Raw genomic sequence first — 21,779 nt, 5'->3', positions numbered from 1 at the left:
CCCTCCTTCACGCTCGGTGGTTTTATAAGCGGTTTCTACCGATATAACAGTTTGACCATGATTAACCCATTAAGTCAGCAGATGAAACCCACGTGGTAAAGACTTTCTTCGCATCTCATCTTCTTCCCCGTCTCTCTTCCAGGAGCAAAGAGAAAAGGGAGGCATGATAGAGTTATTCCTTAATTCGTTTCTTCCTCGGTTGGTCATGACTCATGACGTGGATCCATAGCAGGATAACATTACCACATATGGGCTTGTTGGCCTCCATCTCAATCAGACTAACATGATCATGGGACTCAACATATACTGGAGCTGAATAAATTATGGACAAGGGCACATTAGATGAATTTTAAGAAAAAAACATTGGAACTTCATTGTGCAGTCTCCACTGGAAAGAAATTCCATGGATTTGACAAGTGATATGCACTAGCATAGTAGCATACAAGTACAAGAACAATGTATCAGGCAATTATCAAGAACATATACTAGCAACGTTCTATAGGCTATTTTCACTCAGAATGTTGCCAACTAAAAGACGGCACTAACACATCGGCTCACTCAGCCATATTTCACAAGGCCTCATACATGCCACACCCCATATTCTCATGCGCCCTACCATTTAGTCTACAACACCACGATCAAAACTCCAGGGAGGCTGCTGCATCAGTGAAGCATCAATTTTGCTCCTGCAAGGTACACTGTTACTCCAAATTGAAAGTCCGAAAAGCCGGTAGAGTGACCTGTGTACTCCAGTGCTAGTGTTGAGTGCTAGTGTTGTTTAGCTCTTTTAGCTTCTCAAAATGCAAACAGCAGCGGTTCTGAGTTCTGATCCTTGTGTTTTTCCACCGTTTACTGTGAACCCCTTGGAATATGAAAAGGAGTTTCTGATACACTGAAAAGAAAAAGAGAGTTTCAGTGTGGATTGTAGAGTATTTTATCAGTGAACGTAATAGCAAGAGCTGGTATAGTGTAAACATCAGGGAACTAAATTGTCGATAAATAATTAAACAATGGCGACAGTTAGATGAGACTTTCTTTTCTTGCTAACAAAGAATTATAATAAACCACATTATAGTTTTTAACTCAATCTTAAAATTTGCACGGAGAGGATGGTCAAGTAAGCAATTACCTAACAAGGATGACCATGATTTTCATGGGCTGAACTTGTGAGGTAAACAACAGGGAATTCTCAGTTTCTCACATGTTGCGGACATTGCGATGGCTGGCTATGCAGTCTTATCTCACCTACAACCAGAAGAAATACACAATTTGTCATAGAACATTCTTTGAGACATCAGTTAAATTTTAGAGATAATAGTATATCACGTTATAATTAGAACAAATAATCTATATTGTCAAATACCACCCTTGAGTTGTATATAAAATAAAATATCCATCCATTTTGAGTTGTATATAAAATAAACTATCCATCCATTTTTAAAGTTTCTACTACATAGGGCATGCCCACAATATTTTGTGGGCATGTGTTCTCTAATAAGGTTGTACCATGTCCATTATTATTTCAACCTAGGATAAATCCAAAGTTTAATTCATAGCATTAGGTTTGACTACTCATTGCATTCCACGTATGATCAAATCACTCCCTTCATTAGTGCAATCAATTTTGAAGAATCTGTTGAAGAGCACATACCACCAAAACACACATTTAGTAATTATACAAAGTGCCAAAAAGTTATACCAAAAAGATTTAAATGAATAGAATTGCCAGTCTACATGTATACCAAATGGATGAATGGTGCTCAAAGAGTTCACTAAAACCAAACTGATGGAAATAAACAAAAAGGAGAAGATAAAAAAGGACGTAGACAAATTTCCTGCCTTTTGCTTTTTTTTGGAATGACAGAAATGTCATCAGCAAGGGACCAAATACAACATCTGGTTCCATAGTGTAGTGGTTAGCACTCCAGACTTTGAATCTGGCAACCTGGGTTCGAATCCCGGTGGGACCTCTTTTTTGGTATTGCCATAGTCCTCAAATGGGATCTATATAGCCAATTGCTTGCAGGGCGAATACATGATTCATGCGTTGTTATACATATAATAGTTTTGTTCACCATGTTTTTGTTTAATGCGGTGCATCAACATGTGGCATATCTGGCCACTTTAATGGTATCAGAGCCTATTGATCATTTGATCTTCTCAGTATCTCAACTTCTCCAAACAGCAACCTTTAGTGACAAACCTTCCATCAACACCATTACCATCACCAATAAATCAGACATTGGTACTCTTGGCCTTCAACAAGCTATTTTCCAGTTAAGAGTTGTGGTTTCATGCTAGATGGTAATGACAATTTTGGGGTGAACATAGGCTTTTAAACTCATGATTGCAGATGGAGGCAAAGAAGGATAGGGAGAATAAGAGAAATTAGTCAATACACTATAATACCATGGAAGCAGAAAACCATGGCTGACACTAACACACAGCATTTGATAAAATATCGCATGGAATACATAAAAACACAGTCTAAGGGCCTGTTTGGGGGAGCTTTAGATTCTGAGAAGCAGCTGTTTGGTAGCCAGCTTCTGAGAATCTAGAAAAGCTCTGAAACCCAGCTTCTCCAGCTTCTGGCTTCTTAGTTCATTTTTCAGAATCTGTAACTACAAATTCTCAAAAGCTGTGGACTGTTTGGAGCAGCTTCTAGCAGAAGCAGCTTTTGGGAAAAGCTGCAGCTGGGATAAGCTCCCCCAAACAGGGCCTAAGAGTTTGTTGAACAGGCAAAACAGAAACAAGGAAAATAGGCTGGAGCAGCAGAGCTTCCTATACAATGAAAAGACAAGAAAATTTCAGGATGAAGTTGGGAGTATTTTATCAGTGAACAAGCATTAAATTGTCAAAAGATAGCTCAACAATGGCAAGAGTTAGACAAGGCATGTTTCTTTCTTTTCTTTCTAACAAAGAGTTACAATAAGACACGATATATTTTTCACTTAATCTTAAAATTTGCATGGAGAAGATTGCCAAGTAAACAGTTAAACATGTTATTGTTGCGGGTGAACTTGTGGAGTAAAATACTAGAAATTCTCACATGCTTGCAAACATGGTGAGGGCTAGTTTTGTGGCCTACCTCGCTTGCAACCAGAAGAAAACACACAATGTGTCACACAGCATTATTTCAGACATTAAATTTCAGCGAGAATAATATATCACAATATCAATTAGAACAAGCAATCAATATTGTCAGGTACAACCCTTGAGTTGTATATAAAACAAAATATTCATCCATTTTGAAAGGAGCTACAGTACTACACAAGGGACATGCCCACAGTATACGTGCTAGCCTCATTAGATTGCTCTATATTCACAATTTTGTCAACACATGATTAAATCCAAAGTTTAATTATATTAGTATACGCTGCATTCTACTATGACATAATCACTCTACTCACAAACGTACATCAGGTGCAATCAAACTTCACAAGATATTAAGGAAATCAGTGGTGAACATTATCTCTCATTCTCTTGGAAAAGCATACACTGTCAAAAATTACACTTAATAATTATACAAGGTGCTAAAAAGTTCTAGTAAGCGTTTCAAATGAATATTACGTTTTACCAAATGTATAGTCTTCACGTATGCTAATTGGATGCATGCTCAAAGAAAACAATTTCACTGAAACCAAACTGACAATAACAAACAAAAAAAAGCTAAAAAGGAAATAGACAAAATTTCCTGCTTTTTACTGTGCTTATGGAATATAAGACAGAAATGCTATCTGCAAGCAACCGCATACAACATCTGGTCCCATAGTGTAGTGGTTAGCACTCCAGACTTTGAATCTGGCAACCTGGGTTCAAATCCCTGTGGAACCTTTTTTGGGGTATTGCATAGCCAATTGTTTGCAGGGCCAATACATGATTCAGCTGTAATCAATATAATATACGAGTACTGCTACTGTGGTACTCCAAACTGATAGGCCAAGTGGTATTGCTCTTTTTCCTCAAAATACAAGACAAATAGAGGTGGGCATTCGGTCTAGACCGAAAATTCGGTCCGGTTAGTTCTTTCAAAATTGGAAAGCGAACACACTAGCATAGATTTCTAGACCGACAGTTTGGTTAACCGAAAATTCGGTCTCGGTCTTCAGTCAGACCGAGAAGACCAATCCTCTCTGTGGCGTGCAGGATGGCATGCAGGCAGTCAGTATCGATCGGGAAAAGAAAATCAAGATCAATCTAAAGAAAATCCTAGCAAGATGCAAAGAAAAACCCCATAACTAGAACTCACAGATCAATACATCATCTGCTCCTCATTCTTCTGGCCAACAGATCAAGATGCGGTACGTGGTGGCAAGCAGCAGGCGGCGACGGGTGGCTCGGTGGCGGCCTGCAATGGGCAGCGGCGGCGGGTGGTGGTGGTGGCGGTCGGGCGCACGGGGCAGGCGGCCGCGCGGCAGGCAGTTCCACGGTGGGACGGCAAATGATGGAGACGAGGCGCAGGTGAAGCTCATGGACCATAGATGACGGCTAGGGTTGTGGTAGAGTGGGGACTTGACTTTTGATTAGAAATTGATTTTGGGCTGACAAGCTTAGGCCATGAAAAATGGGCTATTGGACTATTGGGTCACTCGGCCTGACCCTGTGCTTTTATGGAGTTCAGTCACATCAGGTACTCAAGCAAGATAAACGAACAAGTGAAAAAAAAAAAGATCAGTCTTTGCACTTCTCTGACCGAACTATGAACCGATGACCGACATTTCGGGTACTTCGATCTCGGTTTTTTATGCCCACCCCTAAAGACAAACAAAAGTGGTGGTGGGTTTTGGTCCTTGTGTGTTTTTCAATGTCTACTGTTTAAAGGCCAGAGGAGGCTTTGAACTTTTTTTATATGAAAGCAGATTCTGATACAATGAAAAGAAGGACGGAATTTCAGGATGGAGTTGACAGTATTTTCAGTGAACATAATAGCAAGAGCTGGAACAGGTAGTGTAAATATCAGGGCACTAAATTGTCAATAGATAACTAAGCAATGGTGACAGTTAGATGACATGCTTTTTTCTTGCTAACAAAGAACTAAAATAAACCACATTATAATTTTTAATTCAATCTTAAAATTTGCACGTGCAAGATGGTCAGGTAAGCAGTTACCTGACAAGGTTAAACATGGTTTTGTTGGGGTGAATTTGTGCAGTAAACAACTGGGGATTCGCACATGTTTGTGGACATAATGATAGCTGGATCTGTGGCCTTATCTCACCTACAACCAGAAGAAAAAACACAATTTGTCACAGAGCATTCTGTGAGACATCAGTTAAATTTCCAAGATAATAGTATATCACGTTATAATTAGAAGTAATCTATATTGCTAGGTACAACCCTTGAGTTGTATATATAAAATAAAATATCCATCGAATTTTAAAGTAGCCACTGCATAGGGCATGCCCACAGTATTTTGTGAGCATGTGTTCTCTAATTAGGCTGCGCCAAGTTCACAATTACTTAAACCTAAGATTAAATCCAAAGTTTAATTCATAGCATTAGATTTGACTATTCGTTGCATTCACATATGATATAATCACTCTGTTAATTAGTGCAATGAAACTTCTCCGAAGATTTAACTTTGAAGCATCTGTAAGATGATTATTACAGAAATCAGGGGTGAATATTATCTGTTGGAGTGCATGTACCATCAGAAGTCGCATTTAGTAATTCTACGAAGTGCCAAAAAGTTCTACAAAAAGATTTAAATGAATAGAACTTCTTAAGAAATGTCAGTCTACGTGTATGCCAAATGGATGAATGGTTCTCAAAGAGGAGAACAATTTCACTGACACCAAACTGATGGAAACAAACAAAAAAAGAAAAGATAAAAAAGGACATAGACAAATTTCCTGCCTTTACCATTTTTGGAATATAAGATAGAAATGTCATCAGCAAGGGACCAAATACAACATCTGGTTCCATAGTGTAGTGGTTAGCACTCCAGACTTTGAATCTGGCAACCTGGGTTCAAATCCCGGTGGAACCTCTTTTTTGGTATTGCCATAGTCCTCAAATGGGGTCTACATAGCCAATTGCTTGCAGGGCCAATACACGATTCATGAGTTGCTATAAATATAATAGTTTTGTCCACCATGTTCTTGTTTAATACTGTGCATCAACATGTGGCATATCTCCCTGCTTTAGGGGCATCTGAGCCTATTGATCATTTAATCTTCTCACTATCTCAACATCTCCGAACAGCAATCTTTAGTGACAAACCATCCATCAACACTATTACCATCACCAACATAAAAAAAAAATCAAAAATCATATACATAGCACTCTTTATATTCCAGACAAGACACTTGTGGTTTCAAGCTAGATGGTAACGATATTTCTGGTGTGAATGTAGGCTTTCACACTGATGATTGCAGATGGAGGGGAAAAAAGGATAAGAGAGAACAAAAGAAATTAACCAATGAATTATCTATGCTACGTAAAATGTTAGTAGTGGTGGTGGTTGTTCTGTCACACCACCCCTAGCACTGACATTAAATTTTGAAATCACCTATTTGTTCAATAAGGAAAATCATAAAAGCGGTACTTGGACTAAATATGTGCTTAATTGACTTAATAAGCTAGAAACCTTTTATTTTCCATTGCAACACGTGGGCTCTTGGCTAGTAATACTATGAAGCAGAAAAACATGGCAAACACTAACGCGTTGTATTTGATAAAATATCCCATGGAATACATTAAAAAGCAGTCTAACAGTCTGTTGAACAGATAAAACATAAATGACGAAAATAGGCTGGAGCTTCCAATACAATGAGAAGACAACAAAACTTCAGGATAAAGTTGGGAGTATTTTATCAGTGAACGAGCACTAAATTGTCAAAAGATAGCTAATGGAAAGAGTTAGACAACGCATGTTTCTTTTTCTTTTCTTGCTAACAAACAGTTATAAGCCACATTATATTTTTCACTCAAATCTTATAATTTGCATGGAGAAGCTTGTCAAGTAAGTAGCTACCTAAGAAGGTTAAACATGACATGCCCACAGTATTTTCTGTGCATGTGTTCACCTCATTAGATTATTTCAACATACCATTAGATTACTATGCACTGCATCCCACTATGACATAATCCCTCTGCTCACAAACATACATCAGCGCAATCAAACTTTGGAATATTTAATTTTGCAAATTCTATTAGATGACTCTCTCTCTCTCTCTCTCTCTCTCTCTCTCTCTCTCTCTGAGCATACACAGTCAAAAATTACTTTTAATAATTATACGGAGTGCTAAAATGTTATAGCAAATGATCCAAACAAATATTTACCTTTTACCAAATGTTACATGTATGCTAATTGGATGCATGCTCAAAGGAAACAGTTTCACTGAAACTAAACTGATGGAAACAAACAAAAAGAGTTCAAAAGGACATGGACAAAATTTCCAGCTTTTCACTGTGTTTATGGAATATAAGACAGAAATATCATCTGCAAGGGACCACATACAACATCCGGTTCCATAGTGTAGTGGTTAGCACTCCAGACTTTGAATCTGGCAACCTGGGTTCAAATCCCGGTGGAACCTTCTTTGTTTTTTTTTAGGTATTCCCGTACTCCTCAAATGGGATCGAGATAGTCAAATACTTGCAGGATCAATATATCAAACATGAGCTGTTATAAATATAATATAAGAGTACTTCTAGTCTGCTACTGTGGACGTTATAAGAGTACCGAGCAGCTGACAGATTGACCTGTCAGTAGTAGTGTTATTGCTCTTTTTTCTCAAAATACAAGATAAACAGCAGTGGTTGTGAGTTTTGATCCTTCTGCTTTTTTCATCGTTTACTGTTTAAAGGCAGGAAGAGGCTGTGAACTTCTTTTTTTATATGAAAGCAGATTCTGAATTTCAGGATGGACTTGGGAGTATTTTATCATTGAGCATAGTTCAATAACAAGGTCCAGAAGGTTTGAGTAAATATCAGAGCACTAAATTGTCAAAAGATAACTAAACAATGACAAGAGTTAAAGAAGACTAGTTTTTGTTTTCTTGCTAATAAAGAATTGTGATAATCCACATTATACTTTTACTTGATCTTAAAATTTGCATGGAGAAGATGGTCAAGTGTGCAGTTACCTTATAAGATTGAACATTGTTTTGCCGGGGTGTAAACAGCTGGGAAATAGTCTATATGCTTTCAGACATAGCGATGACTGGCTCTGTGGTCTTATCTCACCTACAACCAGAGAAAACACATAATGTGTTACAGAGCAATCTTTGAGGCATCAAGTAAATTTCAGCGAGAATAGTATATTACTTGTATCAATTAGACCAAGTAATCAATGTTGTCAGGTACAACCATTGAGCTGTAAATAAAGTATTCATCCATTTTTAAAGTAGCTACTACATAAGGGACATGCCCACTGTATTTTGTGGGCATGTGCATGTGCATGTGTTCAGACCTCATTAGCCTGCTCCATGTTTACAACTATTTCAACCTAAGATTAAATCCAAAATTTAATTTGTAGCATTTGGTTTGACTATACGCTGCATTCTACCAATGATATAATCACTCTGTTCACAAACGTACATCAGTATGATAAAACTTCTTCGAGATTTAATTTGAAGATTCCATTAGACTACTACTACAGAAATCAGAGGTTAACATTATCTCTTGGAGAGCATGTACTGTCAAAAGAAATATATTTAGTAATTACACAAAGCACCAAAAAGATTTAAATGAATGGAACCTTTTAACAAATGATAAATTCTGCATGTACGCTAATTGGATGCATGCTTAAAAAGGCAAACAATTTCACTAAAACCAAACTGATGGAAACAAACACAAAAAGATAAAAGGAAAATAGACAAAATTTCCAGCCCTTTACTGTGTTTATGGAATATAAGACATGCCATAAGCAAGGGACCACGTACAACACCTGGTTCCATAGTGTAGTGGTTAGCACTCAAGACTTTGAATCTGGCAACCTGGGTTCAAATCCCGGTGGGACCTCTTTTTTGGGTATTGCCATACTCCTCAAATGGGATCTGCATAGTCAATTGATTGCAGGGCAAATACACGATTCAGGAAATATAGTAGTTTTGTTCACACGCAAGAGTTTAATGCAGTGCATCAACATGTGGCATAACTGCTTTCATGGTATCAGAGTCTATTGATCTTCTCACTATCTCAACTTCTCCAACCCACAAACTTACTGACAAACCTTCCATCACACCATTAGCATCACCAGCATAAAAAATCGCATACATATCACTCTTGGTATTAAAGCATCTAATTACCCTGAAGAGCCACATCAAGAGTGTTCCACCAAAGAGATGGCAGTTGTGTTTTGATGCTAGATGGTAACATTTTTGGATTGAATGTAAGCCTTCCTGCTCATGATTGCATACGGAGGAAAAATGGTTAGATAGAACAACAGCAATTAGCCAATAAACTCTAATATCATGAAGACGGAAAAACATGCACACGCTAATACATTGTATTTGATAAGTATCCCATGGCATACAAAAACAGGCAGTCAAGTGTTTGAACAGACAAAACAGACCTAAAAAGGTCTAAAGCCTATGCTGGTATTAGGAGCATATGCATGACACAGATCATGACTGAAATAAAAAGAAGTGTACTACTTCACACTATGTAAGAATAGTCTTGGGCTCTTGGTCATCCATCAACGCCCACTACACATCTCAGTAATCTAGCCATATTTATTTATATAAGTTTTAAGATCAGTATCAACTTGATGGTTTCCTATAAACTCGGAATTTTCACTTGTATAGTAACAACTGAGAGTTCTTCTTCTCTCTCCTACAAGCAGACAAAAACATGCATATGCTTCAATGAAAAGGTCCTTTTTAGCCAACGCCATATTCTACATGGAAGCCAATTGGATGCATGCCCAAAAGGAACACAGTTTCACTGAAACCAAACTGATGGAAACAAACAAGGGAATAACACAGCTTTTAAGGCATAAATGTCATCATCAAGGGATAATATATAACATCCGGTTCCATAGTGTAGTGGTTAGCACTCCAGACTTTGAATCTGGCAACCTGGGTTCAAATCCCGGTGGGACCTCTCTTTTTTGGGTATTGCCATCCTCCTCAAATGGGATTTGTGTAGTGAACTGCTTGTAGAGTTGTAGGGCCAATACATGCTGTATGAGTTTTTTGTTATAATGCATGCATGTTCAAGTAATCAAGTCTATGCACGGTTAAGTCAGATCTGCAATGCAACTAAACTACAAATAATCATTTGCTTGCAGGTTGCAGCAACTGCTTTTGAGCATACAACTCAAGAGAAAATACCACTTTAGTCATGGTAACAAGTGCAGCATCATGTATAACACCAACCCTGAATATTTACAATGGCATTCCCACATATAGGTTTAGAATTAAACAGCACAAAATTGTTCTACAACTAGTTATTACACAAATAATTTTCCATAAATTAAAATGTGAACTGTAACTAGTGTTAACAAAGTAAAATGCAATCTACCAACAAAATGTTATCTTAAAAATGACAGATTGTCAGTCTAATGTTATTCAACATATGTCCTCTACAAATTAAAACTCAACTTAATTCAGATACATTGCATTTACATAATGAAATACAATGCATCAACAAAATTCAGATAAAAATGCATAAATACATCACCATGAGCTGAATCGCTTAATATTTGCATAAATTGTTGTATCAAACTGATCATTGTAATATTACCAATACCATCCGGACCTAACTTCATTGACCAAAAAAAAAAGGGTAACTTGTGCCAGGCAGAACTATTTAGATTGGTTTCATGGCATGATGGCAAGGAGCACAACAATAAGTATTCCAGAATCTGTCAGCAAATATAACAAATGCGCAATGGCAAAACCTACCATTCCATCAAAAACAGTCATCAGGATGAGGCATATCACAAACCTCACATGGTATCAGAGCCTATTGGTTTTCCCCCAACTGCAACTTCTTTAACCTATATTTAACTACAAACCTTCCATCACCACATTTGCAAGCATCAAAACCCACATTCCTAGCACTTTTGATCATCGAGCATCCAAATATCCAATACACGTGTAGTGATTGCTCATTACCCCTAGCAAATGCTCTTTTCTAACCAATATGCTATCTAGGTGTTGATGCCTGACACTAGATTTGTTATTGACATGAATGGGGTCTTTACACTCGTTGTTGTGGATGGAGACAGTCGAATTGAGGGAACAAGAGCAACTAATCAATAAGCTCAGATACCATGTGAGACAAAAAATATGGCGCACACTAATGCATAGTATTTGATAAAGATATCTCATGGAATGTATAAGTACCAGCTCTGAGAGTTAGATGAACACATGAAAAAAAAAGACAAAATAGGTACCTTCAGCAGTTTTTAGCTGTACTACTTCAAATGTTGGTAATGGTGGTAGCAGTGAATCTGCCCCTCAATATCAATGAAAATTTCGTGCTCCCTCACCCGCAGCTCCATGTTAACAATTATTTCAACTAACATTAAATGCAAATTTTAATTTCATGTGTTAAATTTGACTGTGTGCTGTGGTTGAAATATTTTAAGATCACTATGTTCCCATGCGTACACAATCAAACTTTACTCAAGATTTAATTTTGAAGATTCCATCAAATGGTTATTACAGAAATCAGAGGTCAATGTTATGTCTCAGAGAGCATGCACAGTCAAAAGTAATGTGCACCTATAATTATACAAAATAACCAAAAAGATATACAATACGAGTAATATTCAAATGAAAGGAACTTTTTAACAAAGGTCATATTCTGCATGTACTAATTGGATGCATGCTCAAAAAGCAAAACAGTTTTGCTGAAACCAAAGAGATGGAAAAAAGCACACGAAAAAATAAATCAAAAGACTTTTTTTAACTATTTATGGAGTTTATGGAATATAAGACAGAAATGTTCACGGGAAGGGACCACATACAATATCCGGTTCCATAGTGTAGTGGTTAGCACTCCAGACTTTGAATCTGGCAACCTGGGTTCAAATCCCGGTGGGACCTTCTTTTTTTTAGGTATTTCCCATAATCCTCAAATCATGTTTTCAAGTTATCCGATTAGTCATCCTTATCGCTACCATAACCTCAATCAGGAACTTCGAAGCAATTAGTTCGATCAGAAAACTTATTATCCGACTAATCACGACTAGTCCATCAAATTAGTCATGGACGACTAGTCTGTTAGGGCTAAAAATTATGTGTTGGGCTTTACGCCCAGCCCAGGAAAGCCTGTAGCCCTCATCTAACCCTAACCAGCCATCTAGATCCAATCATAAGAGAGGGAGGGGGGAAAGATGGACTTATTGCAACTAGGACAGATAAATGATTTAACTTTAAGACCTTGTCAAGTGTGAACTGTCAACTGTGAGAGTCTGATTATCCTTAGTTTATACTATACTATACTAGTATACTATGGTAATTACTACTTATAAACATCTATACATTATCCTGGGTACCCCTAGCCTATAGTCACCGACTAATCTACGACTAGTCACGACTAACAGCGATTAGTCGACTAGTCAGTGCCCTTACGACTAGTCCCGACTAGACAACTTGAAATCACTAAGTCAAATGGGATTGGGATAGTCAATTACTTGCAGGACCAATATATGAAACATGAGTTGTTTTTATTAATAGAATAGTCTAGTCATGAGTCATGAGAGTGCATAAATAACAAATGCCACTGTTTTGAATTAAAAGATCATGGTAACGATTACTTGCAGGGCCAATATATGAAACATGAGTTGTTTTTATTAATAGAATAGTCTAGTCATGAGAGTGCATAAATAACAAATGCCACTGTTTTGAACTAAAAGTGCATGTTTCCAGTATATGTGCATGGTTAGTTTCAGATACACAATAAATAATTATTTGCTTGCAACATGTGCATATTAGCATAAAATCAAGAAAATAGCACTTACAGATCATGGTAACGATTACTTGCAGGGCCAATATATGAAACATGAGTTGTTTTTATTAATAGAATAGTCTAGTCATGAGAGTGCATAAATAACAAATGCCACTGTTTTGAACTAAAAGTGCCTGTTTCCAGTATATGTGCATGGTTAGTTTCAGATACACAATAAATAATTATTTGCTTGCAACATGTGCATATTAGCATAAAATCAAGAAAATAGCACTTACAGATCATGGTAACAAGGGTAGCCTCGTGATTAACACTAACTCACACCTGGTGTTTGCAAATATAGGTTTATATAAAAAAACAGTGTCATTCAATGTTTAGTTTAATTGCTTTGAAATTTACAAAATAGTCAGAATAGATATGTTACATTAATCGCTGCGATCTAAACCTCAGCTTCTTCAGAGCCTCAGGTTGTGTTATTCTAGTAACTGGTCGGAGTTGTTCCTAGAACATTAAGTTAGTAAGGAAAACCTGAAGTGTGTCTGAATTCAATCAAATCAGATTCGTGACTCCATTCAAATACTAATCTATTCATTTTTCTTCGAAATTTTTTTAGTTCTTACTTCTTAGAAATACCAAGTGATCTTAAAAGGACAGTACGAAAGGTGTCTTTCAGCTCCACAAGGGTAGAACCAAAATAGACTTATGAAGAGTCAGCAGCATGGTAAATCCTAAACCGAAAATACCACGTCTATGCCCAAGCAAAGAAGGAAGTCCACAGCACCAACTGCATGTTATGTTTCATACCAGGAGAAAACCATAACCGAGGTCAATTAATTTTCTTTACTTCCTGTCTTCCTCCATCCAATATTAATTATTTTGCTTTACTTCCTGTCTTCATCCATCCAATATTCATTGTACAATTATCACACAAGTTTCAGAAAATAAGCAAATCAATGATTACAAGAATACATGAGCATATGAGAAAAATTAAATGCAACCAAATGAATGTTGTGTTATGTAAGTTAATTCTTTCAAGAGAAAAAAAAAACATTGGCAGGACCTAATTATTGCTTCACACTTTAACATGATATTTGGCAGTTTGCACAAGTTATTTAATCACCTCTACTTACCAAAATAAAATACAGTGTTAAGACTAAACAGAAAGCAGCACGATGTACAATATCCACACGTAATCGACTATCATAACACTACGTCCTCATGAGCAGAATTCTCACCACATATTCCAGTTTATATTCCTTCAAACACAACCATCAGGATGAGGCATATCACTAATCTAACATGGTATCAGAGCTTATTGGTCTTCCCCATACTGCAACTTTGCTAACCAATATTTAGTGACAAACCTTCCATCATAACATTATTATTGCAAGCACCAAAGCGCACATATTGTCAAGCATCCAAACGTGTAGTGGACTAGTGGTTGCTCATTTTTCCTAGCAAATGCCCTTTTTAACCAATAAGTGCTACCTAGGTGTTGATGCTAGACACTAGATTTGCTAATGACATGAGAGTTGTTGTTGACATTAATGTGAGGCTTTGCACTCGTGTGGTTGTGGATGGAGACAAACGGGATTGAGGGAACAAGAGCAACTAACCAATAAGCTCGGATACCATATTAGACTACAGATATGGTGCACACTGATGCATAGTATTTGATGAAAATAGTTTGTAGAATGTATCAGCCCAGGCTATCAACCGGCCTACCAGCTCTGAGAGTTTGATGAACACATAAAAAAATGAAGAAATATAGGGAAGTGCTTTGAGCATATATTTTTACCATTGTAACATACCCACCAAAAATTTTATGGGCTCACGATGCCATAAAAAAAAAACCTTGTAATATCTTAAATTCTGAAAAGAAAACTATTTAAGTAAAAGGTTCTAAGTGTCTAGAAGTGAAATAAAAGAATTTCATGACATCACACTAAGTGATGGATGATGAGTCAAATCATGGAAAGGTCTCTATCCACCAAAAAATAAATGTTTACCCCCAGCACTGCATAGTAATTTAGAAGAGAAAAATAAGCAAATTAACAAAAGCAGCAAAACAAAGGGGCTACCCAAGACAGAAAACTTCCACAAGAGACAGGAGGCTCTCAACAGCAAGACTTCAGGAAGACAATAAATGGTTAAATGATGTATCAGCCTTTGTACATTCGACCAGTCACTGCCTTCAGTGGTGTCATTGAGGACATGACAGCAATAACAGACGAAAATAAGGGTGATGATAAGGGACAAGCAGTAGCAGAGGTGGCTCAAAAAATGGCAGACCACCACCACTGAATTAAAATGAGCACCCCAGAAACTACGATGGGGCAGGGTAAGGTGAATGGGATGAATGCTTGGTCACAGGTAGTGCTGGCCCATCTAATCCCAGCACAAGAACGATCATGGGCCCTCTATGCAGTTAAGGTCAGTTTTTCTGATTCCCCCTTGCAAAACTGACAGTCAGACAGCCTGTGGTCACTAGCGATATTAATTTTTAGAAGTCTTTGACATAAAAATGATATCACTCTATAAGTTGATATGAATAACATATGAGCTTTCATGAACCCCCCATATCTTGTATTAATACAACAAAACAATCAAATGAGTTGATAGGTAAAATGTAACTGAGAATTAGTAACCTTACCACAAAATGTAACTGAAGTTGTTACCATCATGTCAGTATAAGGTAGCTTGACCTTGACTTGAAGGGTGATATCGGACAAGAGTATCATTATATCTCCTTGCATCTTAAATTTTGCCCAGAGAAACTTCTCGACTGCAAGGTTACGATATCAATAAGAACAAGTAGTTAATGTTGTAAGGTTCAACCCTTTCATTGTATATAAAAGTATTAAACCACTTTAAGAGTAGCTACCACATAAGAGACATACTCATATATCCAAGTATTTTGTAGGCATGTGTCCACCTCATAAGGCAGCTCCATGTTCACAACTATTTCAACTTAAAAACGAATGCAAATTTTAATTTTGTGCATTATATTTGACTATGTACTGTGGTTGGCGTATCTTATAATCACTCTGTTCACATGTGTACATCAGCGCAATCAAACTTCACTCAAGATTTAATTGTGAAGATTCCATTAAATGACTATACAGAAATCGGAGGTCTGTTATGTATTGGAGAGCATGCACTGTCATGCATTTAACAATTATACAAAACAACAAAAAAAGTTATACCATAAAAAGTTAAATGAATGGAACTTTTTAACAAATGTCATGTTCTGCATGTATCTAATTGGATGCATGCTCAAAAAGGAACACAGTTTCATTGAAGCCATAACTGATGGAAACAATTAAAAAAAGGATAAAGACAATTTTGTATCATTACTGAGTTTATGGAACATAAGACAGAAATGTCAACAGGAAGGGACCAAACACAACATCCGGTTCCATAGTGTAGTGGTTAGCACTCCAGACTTTGAATCTGGCAACCTGGGTTCAAATCCCGGTGGAACCTTCTTTTTTTTTTTTTTGGTATTCCCATACTACTCAAATGGAATAGTCAATTACTTGCAGGACCAATATATGAAACATGAGTTGTTTTTATTAATAGAATAGTTTAGTCATGAGAGTGCATAAATAACAAATGCACTGTTTTGAATTAAACGTGCATGTTTCTAGTATATGTGCATGGCTAGTTGATCTCTGCAATAAATAATTGTTTGCTTGCAATACATGCATATTAGCATAAAGTCGAGAAAATAGCATTTACAGATCATGGTAAATAGGGTATAGCCTCATGAATAACAGCAACAAAGAATACTGACACCTGGCATTCCCACAAATAGGTTAACTATTTCTAGAGAGCCTCAGCTTATTTTATTTTGGTAACTCGTAGGAGTTGTCCCTAGAACATTATAGTATAGGGTGTAACCATAATGTGACTACATTCCAGTCAAACTTGATGTGTGACTCCATTCAGATACTAATTCATTCATTTGTCTTCATGATTTTTTTTCTTACTGCTTAGAAATAAGAGTGATCTTAAAAATCATTACACACTACAGTGCCTTTCAGCTTCAAAAGGGCAGAACCCAAATAGACTTATGCATAGAGCTCAGCAGCATGGTCAATCCTAAACTGGAAATATCACGTCTATGCCAAGCCAAAGAAGTCAGCAAAACTAACTTCATGTTATGTTTCATACCAGGAGAAAACCATAACCTAGGTCAGTTCGTTCGCTTTACTTCCTGATTTCGGAAATTCATTGTAAGACTATCACACAGGATCCACAAAACAAGAAAAATTAACCATTACAAGAATACATGAGCATATGAGAAAAAGAGAATAAATGCAACCAAATGACTGCCGCGTGCCTGTGTCATGTAAGTTAATCCTTTCATCAAGAGAGAATAAAACAACCGTTGCAAGGACCTACTAGTAATTTATCGCTTCACACTTCAATAAAATAAATATATTTGGCAGTATGCAGAATTAATTTATTTAATCACCTCTATTGACTTGAAAAGTAAAATCTGCGGTGCTAAAGAGTAAACAGAAAGCAGCAGGATGTCCAAAAATACACACGTCATCGATTATCACAACACTAGAAACAAGATCCCGCCCGAGAATGCAAGAGTCCCCATACGCTCTAGGCACGCATAAGAGGGATACGGATACCTCCCTCAGCGAGGAGCGGAGCGGCGACAGAGATCTCTACACACCTGGATGCGCCTCGATCAGAAGCCCTAACAGGTGGGCGCGCCGGAGGCATGGGGAGGCTGCTGCGGCGCCATTTGTGGCCACGGCCATGGGTGAGAGAAGGAGAGGAGAGGGTTTAGGGCTTGGATGCGGCGGCGATGGCGAGACGGAGAAGTGGGGAATTCTCGACGAGACGAGGAGGGGAAGAGATGAGATCGGACAGGGTAAATGGGCTTCATGGGCCGCCTGAGTAAGTAAGTAGTTGGGCCGTCGAGCTCTCTCTCTCTGCTCGGCGCGTCGGCATCGGTTCGCCGGCAAATGGCGGCGCCAGCCTACGTGTCCTCTCGCCGGCGAATCCCACATCCTCGCTGACCAACGTGTCATCCCCGCGTGCACACGTGTCAAACCCGAACCGCTTAAGCTCCAATATTTTAAGCCTCCCGCCGCAACGCTGTCCCGATCATGTACAGCGACCCGATCACTCTCTCACCGTCTCGTTCACGTAGCTCACCTGCTCGACACAATGGCGTCGCAGCAGCAGCAGAAGCAGCCGAGGAAGGCGAAGCAGGAGGAAGGGGAAGGGCACTCGGCGGAGGAGGCGGCGGGGCTGGAGGAGATCGGCAGGTATCGCGCCCAGGCGCAGCAGAACTCGATGGACGCCATCCGCGACGCCGAGGAGCGGTACGCCAAGGCTAACCGGGAGCACGGCGGCGCGACGCGGGCGCCCGGCGCCACCGTGGTGTCGTGCGTGGAGCGCAAGAAGGAGCAACCGCCGCCGCCGCCGCAGCACGGGAAGAAGCACGAGGCGGCGGAGGAGGGACACGGAGGCGGCAAGGCGGAGACCGGCGGCCAGGAGGGGGTGACCGGCAAGAACCGCGGCGAGGGGCGGCAGCAGCATGGCGAGCCGGACGCCGCCGGCGCTGCTGCCCGGGAGAAGAGTGCTGGCGCTACGCACGGCGCCAAGCAGGCCGGCTCGACCGCGGCCACGCGCGCCGCGGACTACGCCGCGGCCAAGGGCACCGAGGCCAAAGACGCCAGCGCGCACGCCGCGCAGGCCGCGACGGAGAAGGCGAAGGTGGCCGCGGGGACGGCCACCGACTACGCCAGACAGGCCGCCGCGAAGGCGAAGGACGTCACGCTCAGCACCGGCGGGACGGCGGCGGAGAAGACCAAGGACGTCGCGCTGAGCACCGGCGGGACGGCCAGCGAGTACGCGAAGCAGGCGGCGGTGAAGGGGAAGGACGTCACGCTCAGCGCCGGCGAGACGGCGGCGGAGCACGCCAAGGCGGCCGCGGAGAAGGCCAGGGACGCCGCGGTGGCCGCCGGCAGGACGACGGCCGAGTACACCCAGCAGGCGGCCGTGAAGGCCAAGGACGTGACGCTCTCCACCGGCGCGACGGTGGCGCAGAAGGCCAAGGAGGTGACCGCCGACACCGCGCACAAGGTGGCGGAGTACGCGCGGGAGAAGGCAGAGCAAGGGAAGGAGGCCGCGGCCCGCGCCGCCGACGGCGCGGAGGAGCCGAGCTCCGGGACGGCGGACAAGGCCGGCGACATGGCCGGACAAACCAAAGACACGACGAGCGACACAACGGGAGGCATGGCGCACAAGGCCGGTGCCATGGCGGCGCAGACCAAGGACACAGTGAAGGACGCAGCCGCAGCCATGGCGCAGAAGACGAGCGACACGATCGCTCAGGCAGGGCACGGAGCAGATGAAGCAAAGAACCGAGCGGCAGAGTCCGGCAAGAACTCATCGGCGACCACCACCATCGGCAGCGGCGGCGGCGGCGACGGCGACGACACGACGGTGGTGGGCGACGTGCTGGAGGCGGTGGGCGCGACGGTGTACGGGATAGCGAAGCACACGAAGGGGATCGTCGCCGGCGAGGAGGAGCTCGTCCCCGTCGCCAAGGAAGAAGACAAGGGCAAGCTCGAGTGAGCGAGCGAGCTTGCTTCACTGTAGTGGCAAGCTCACCGACAGTGTCACGTACTGCGTACTTTAGTTGATTAGGAGTTTAAGTATATAGTGTTTGCGAATAATGTTTCCTGTATTTAGTGTTAATCACGGATCCACGGCTGTGTATATATATGTTACAATCCGCAGATGTGTGAAATAAACTTGATAATTAGTCTATCAGTCTGATTGGTTACATATTACTCATCCAATGAACACGCCCCTGCGTCGTCTCCCGTGGGCGACTCGGGCGTCGAAACCTAGCCGCCGCCGCCGCCCCTCTCCACCCTCCTCTCTGCCTCGCCGCCGCCTGAGCAAGTGGCTCGCGAGGACGGCGGCGGCGGGGCTCGCGGCGGCGGCCACCCCAGTTCCGGCGGGGCGGACCTAAAGGTGGAGCTGGCCGGATCAGCGTCGGCGTCGAGTTGGGCGCACGGGAGAAAGTGGAGGCAGGGAAGGACGAAGCCGGCGACCTCTCTTTGGCGGGCACTCGGGGAGGGGAGCGCCAACGACGGGGCGGCGGGCACTCGGGGAGGGGAGCGCCAACGACGGGGCGGCGGTGGCCGCCAGATCCGGGCTGCTCCGGCCGGATCTGGCGGGGTGGCGGCGGGGAGAGCGGCTAGCGGCGGGGAGGGCGGCAGCAACGGCGGCGGGGAGGGCGACGGCAAAGACAGGCGCGTGCGCGCCGGCGATGGTGCTTGCAGGCGGCGGGGATGGCGTTGGCAGAGGGCGCGAAGGCGGCTGCGGTGGTCCCTACGCGGCGACGGAGCGGTGCTCGGCGGCGACGGCGGCAGTCTCCCTCAGATCTGCGCCTCTTGGCCGGATCTGGAGGGTGGCCGGCGGTGGTGGTCGGCGACGGCGGCTGACTTGCGACGGCTGGTAACGGCAGTTGGCGACGGCAGCGACGGTGGTGGTCGCGGTAGTTGGCGGCGACGGTGTCGGCTGACGACGCCGATGGAGGACTTGGCGACGACATGGCGGACGGCGACAGCGAAGCGGCCGCTGGCAGTGGCGGCTGTTCGCGGAGGCGGTGGCTGGCGTCAGTGGCAGCGGCGACAGCGGCTGACTTGCGGCGGCTGTGACTGTGGAGGCGCTGGCGATGTCGGCCGATGTGGGTCGCTGGTGGCAGCAAGTGGAGGTGCGCGGTGAGGATGGCGACGGCGAGGTGGCTAGGCGTTCAACAACAGCGGCTGTGGTGGTGGTGGCCGTGATCGCGGTCACCGAAGGCATGGCGGCCTCAGACGGCTAGTCGAGGGAGTGGGAGACAGCTACATTTGGCCGGCGCGGCATCGTCTGGTGGAGGGTCGGAGACCGGCTTGGCGCAGAGAGGCGCAGCCGATGGCGGCGGAGGCCGGCTCGGCGCGAGAGGCGCGAGCGGCGGAGATGGAGGCCGGCTTGGCGCAAGAGGCGCAGCCGATGGAGGGAGGCCGGATTGGCGCGAGAGACGCGTCCGGTGGAGGAGGCCAGCTTGGCGCGAGAGGCGTGGCCGGCGGTGGAGGAGGCGACCTAGGTGTGAGGAGGAGCTGCCGGTGGGTGTGGCGCGATCTTCGGCGCTCGAAGGCTGGCCGGCGGGGGACACCGGTGCAGGGGTCCCACAGGTCGGCAGAGCTTGTGTGGTGGTGGGGCATCGGTGCGGCAGTCGTGGATTTGCAGGATCTCGTCTGGGTCCCTTTGTTGGTCTAGTGGCGGTCGGTCACGCTTAGCGGCGGCCGGTCCGGTGCTAGCCTTCTCCTGGGCTTGTGTGTTGGCGATGTCGGTGTGTGGGTGGTGGTTTATTTTTCCTTTTTCCTGGTTACGACCCTCCAGGGTTGTAATCTTGTAATTTTTTCCTGCTCTATCAATAGAACTTCGCACCGTCTCGTGCGAGTCGTTCAAAAAAAATGATGGTACTGGGAACAGATCACAGGTTGCAACGACAAATTTATCTTATACATAGCAAAATAATCCCAAGAGATTGACATGTGCGCATAGTAAAGATGATGTCGTTTTAAACAACCATAATTTGGATGGATGTACATTCATAACCAAGTGGCAGTGGCAGTGGCAGAATTTGTTGGTAGGAATACCTGAAGAAGAGATTAGTTTCTGAATTCTGATCATAGCAAGAAACCTGCTAGTTCTGTGGAAATTCAGTTCCAGGTATTGCATACATTTTTGTTAATCGATTGGTGCTAATGAACTGCCGTGTCCTAATTCCTAAAAGCCTAAAATTAATATATGATGGAAATTCAGTTCCAGATGATGCATACATTTGTTAATCAATTGAAGCTAATCAACTGCTGTGTGACGAGATT

At 42.4% G+C, this 21,779-nt stretch overlaps 2 protein-coding genes and 8 non-coding genes across 10 annotated transcripts; 9 read left to right on the top strand and 1 right to left on the bottom strand.

The window, feature by feature from the left end:
- Window positions 1-343: 343 nt before the first annotated feature.
- On the bottom strand, window positions 344-18,012 carry LOC127762119 (uncharacterized). The gene is made up of 8 exons (XM_052286487.1): window positions 17,558-18,012; window positions 15,518-15,649; window positions 9,255-9,347; window positions 8,894-9,169; window positions 8,091-8,190; window positions 5,110-5,218; window positions 1,130-1,245; window positions 344-892 (listed from the first exon to the last, which is right to left on the bottom strand). The coding sequence occupies exons 1-4, from the start codon at window positions 17,916-17,918 to the stop codon at window positions 9,075-9,077; spliced, it is 681 nt and encodes a 226-aa protein (XP_052142447.1). The 5' UTR covers window positions 17,919-18,012; the 3' UTR covers window positions 344-892; window positions 1,130-1,245; window positions 5,110-5,218; window positions 8,091-8,190; window positions 8,894-9,074.
- Window positions 1,899-1,970, top strand: TRNAQ-UUG (transfer RNA glutamine (anticodon UUG)). The gene has a single exon. It is a non-coding gene; the product is annotated as a tRNA-Gln (tRNA).
- Window positions 3,763-3,834, top strand: TRNAQ-UUG (transfer RNA glutamine (anticodon UUG)). Its single transcript has one exon. It is a non-coding gene; the product is annotated as a tRNA-Gln (tRNA).
- TRNAQ-UUG (transfer RNA glutamine (anticodon UUG)) lies at window positions 5,918-5,989 on the top strand. Its single transcript has one exon. It is a non-coding gene; the product is annotated as a tRNA-Gln (tRNA).
- On the top strand, window positions 7,470-7,541 carry TRNAQ-UUG (transfer RNA glutamine (anticodon UUG)). The gene has a single exon. It is a non-coding gene; the product is annotated as a tRNA-Gln (tRNA).
- TRNAQ-UUG (transfer RNA glutamine (anticodon UUG)) lies at window positions 8,896-8,967 on the top strand. Its single transcript has one exon. It is a non-coding gene; the product is annotated as a tRNA-Gln (tRNA).
- On the top strand, window positions 9,979-10,050 carry TRNAQ-UUG (transfer RNA glutamine (anticodon UUG)). Its single transcript has one exon. It is a non-coding gene; the product is annotated as a tRNA-Gln (tRNA).
- On the top strand, window positions 11,931-12,002 carry TRNAQ-UUG (transfer RNA glutamine (anticodon UUG)). Its single transcript has one exon. It is a non-coding gene; the product is annotated as a tRNA-Gln (tRNA).
- TRNAQ-UUG (transfer RNA glutamine (anticodon UUG)) lies at window positions 16,279-16,350 on the top strand. Its single transcript has one exon. It is a non-coding gene; the product is annotated as a tRNA-Gln (tRNA).
- A 23-nt stretch (window positions 18,013-18,035) lies between the features above and the next one.
- LOC127762115 (embryonic protein DC-8-like) lies at window positions 18,036-19,603 on the top strand. Its single transcript, XM_052286482.1, has one exon. It carries the CDS (start codon window positions 18,058-18,060, stop codon window positions 19,471-19,473), a length of 1,416 nt encoding a protein of 471 aa, XP_052142442.1. The 5' UTR covers window positions 18,036-18,057; the 3' UTR covers window positions 19,474-19,603.
- Window positions 19,604-21,779: the final 2,176 nt, after the last annotated feature.

The sequence above is a fragment of the Oryza glaberrima genome, chromosome 2 (assembly GCF_000147395.1).
Source record: "Oryza glaberrima chromosome 2, OglaRS2, whole genome shotgun sequence".
NCBI classification, from domain to species: Eukaryota; Viridiplantae; Streptophyta; class Magnoliopsida; order Poales; family Poaceae; genus Oryza; species Oryza glaberrima.
The sequence above is the reverse complement of the archived record's forward strand: the minus strand, read 5'-3'. Positions and strand labels throughout refer to the sequence as shown.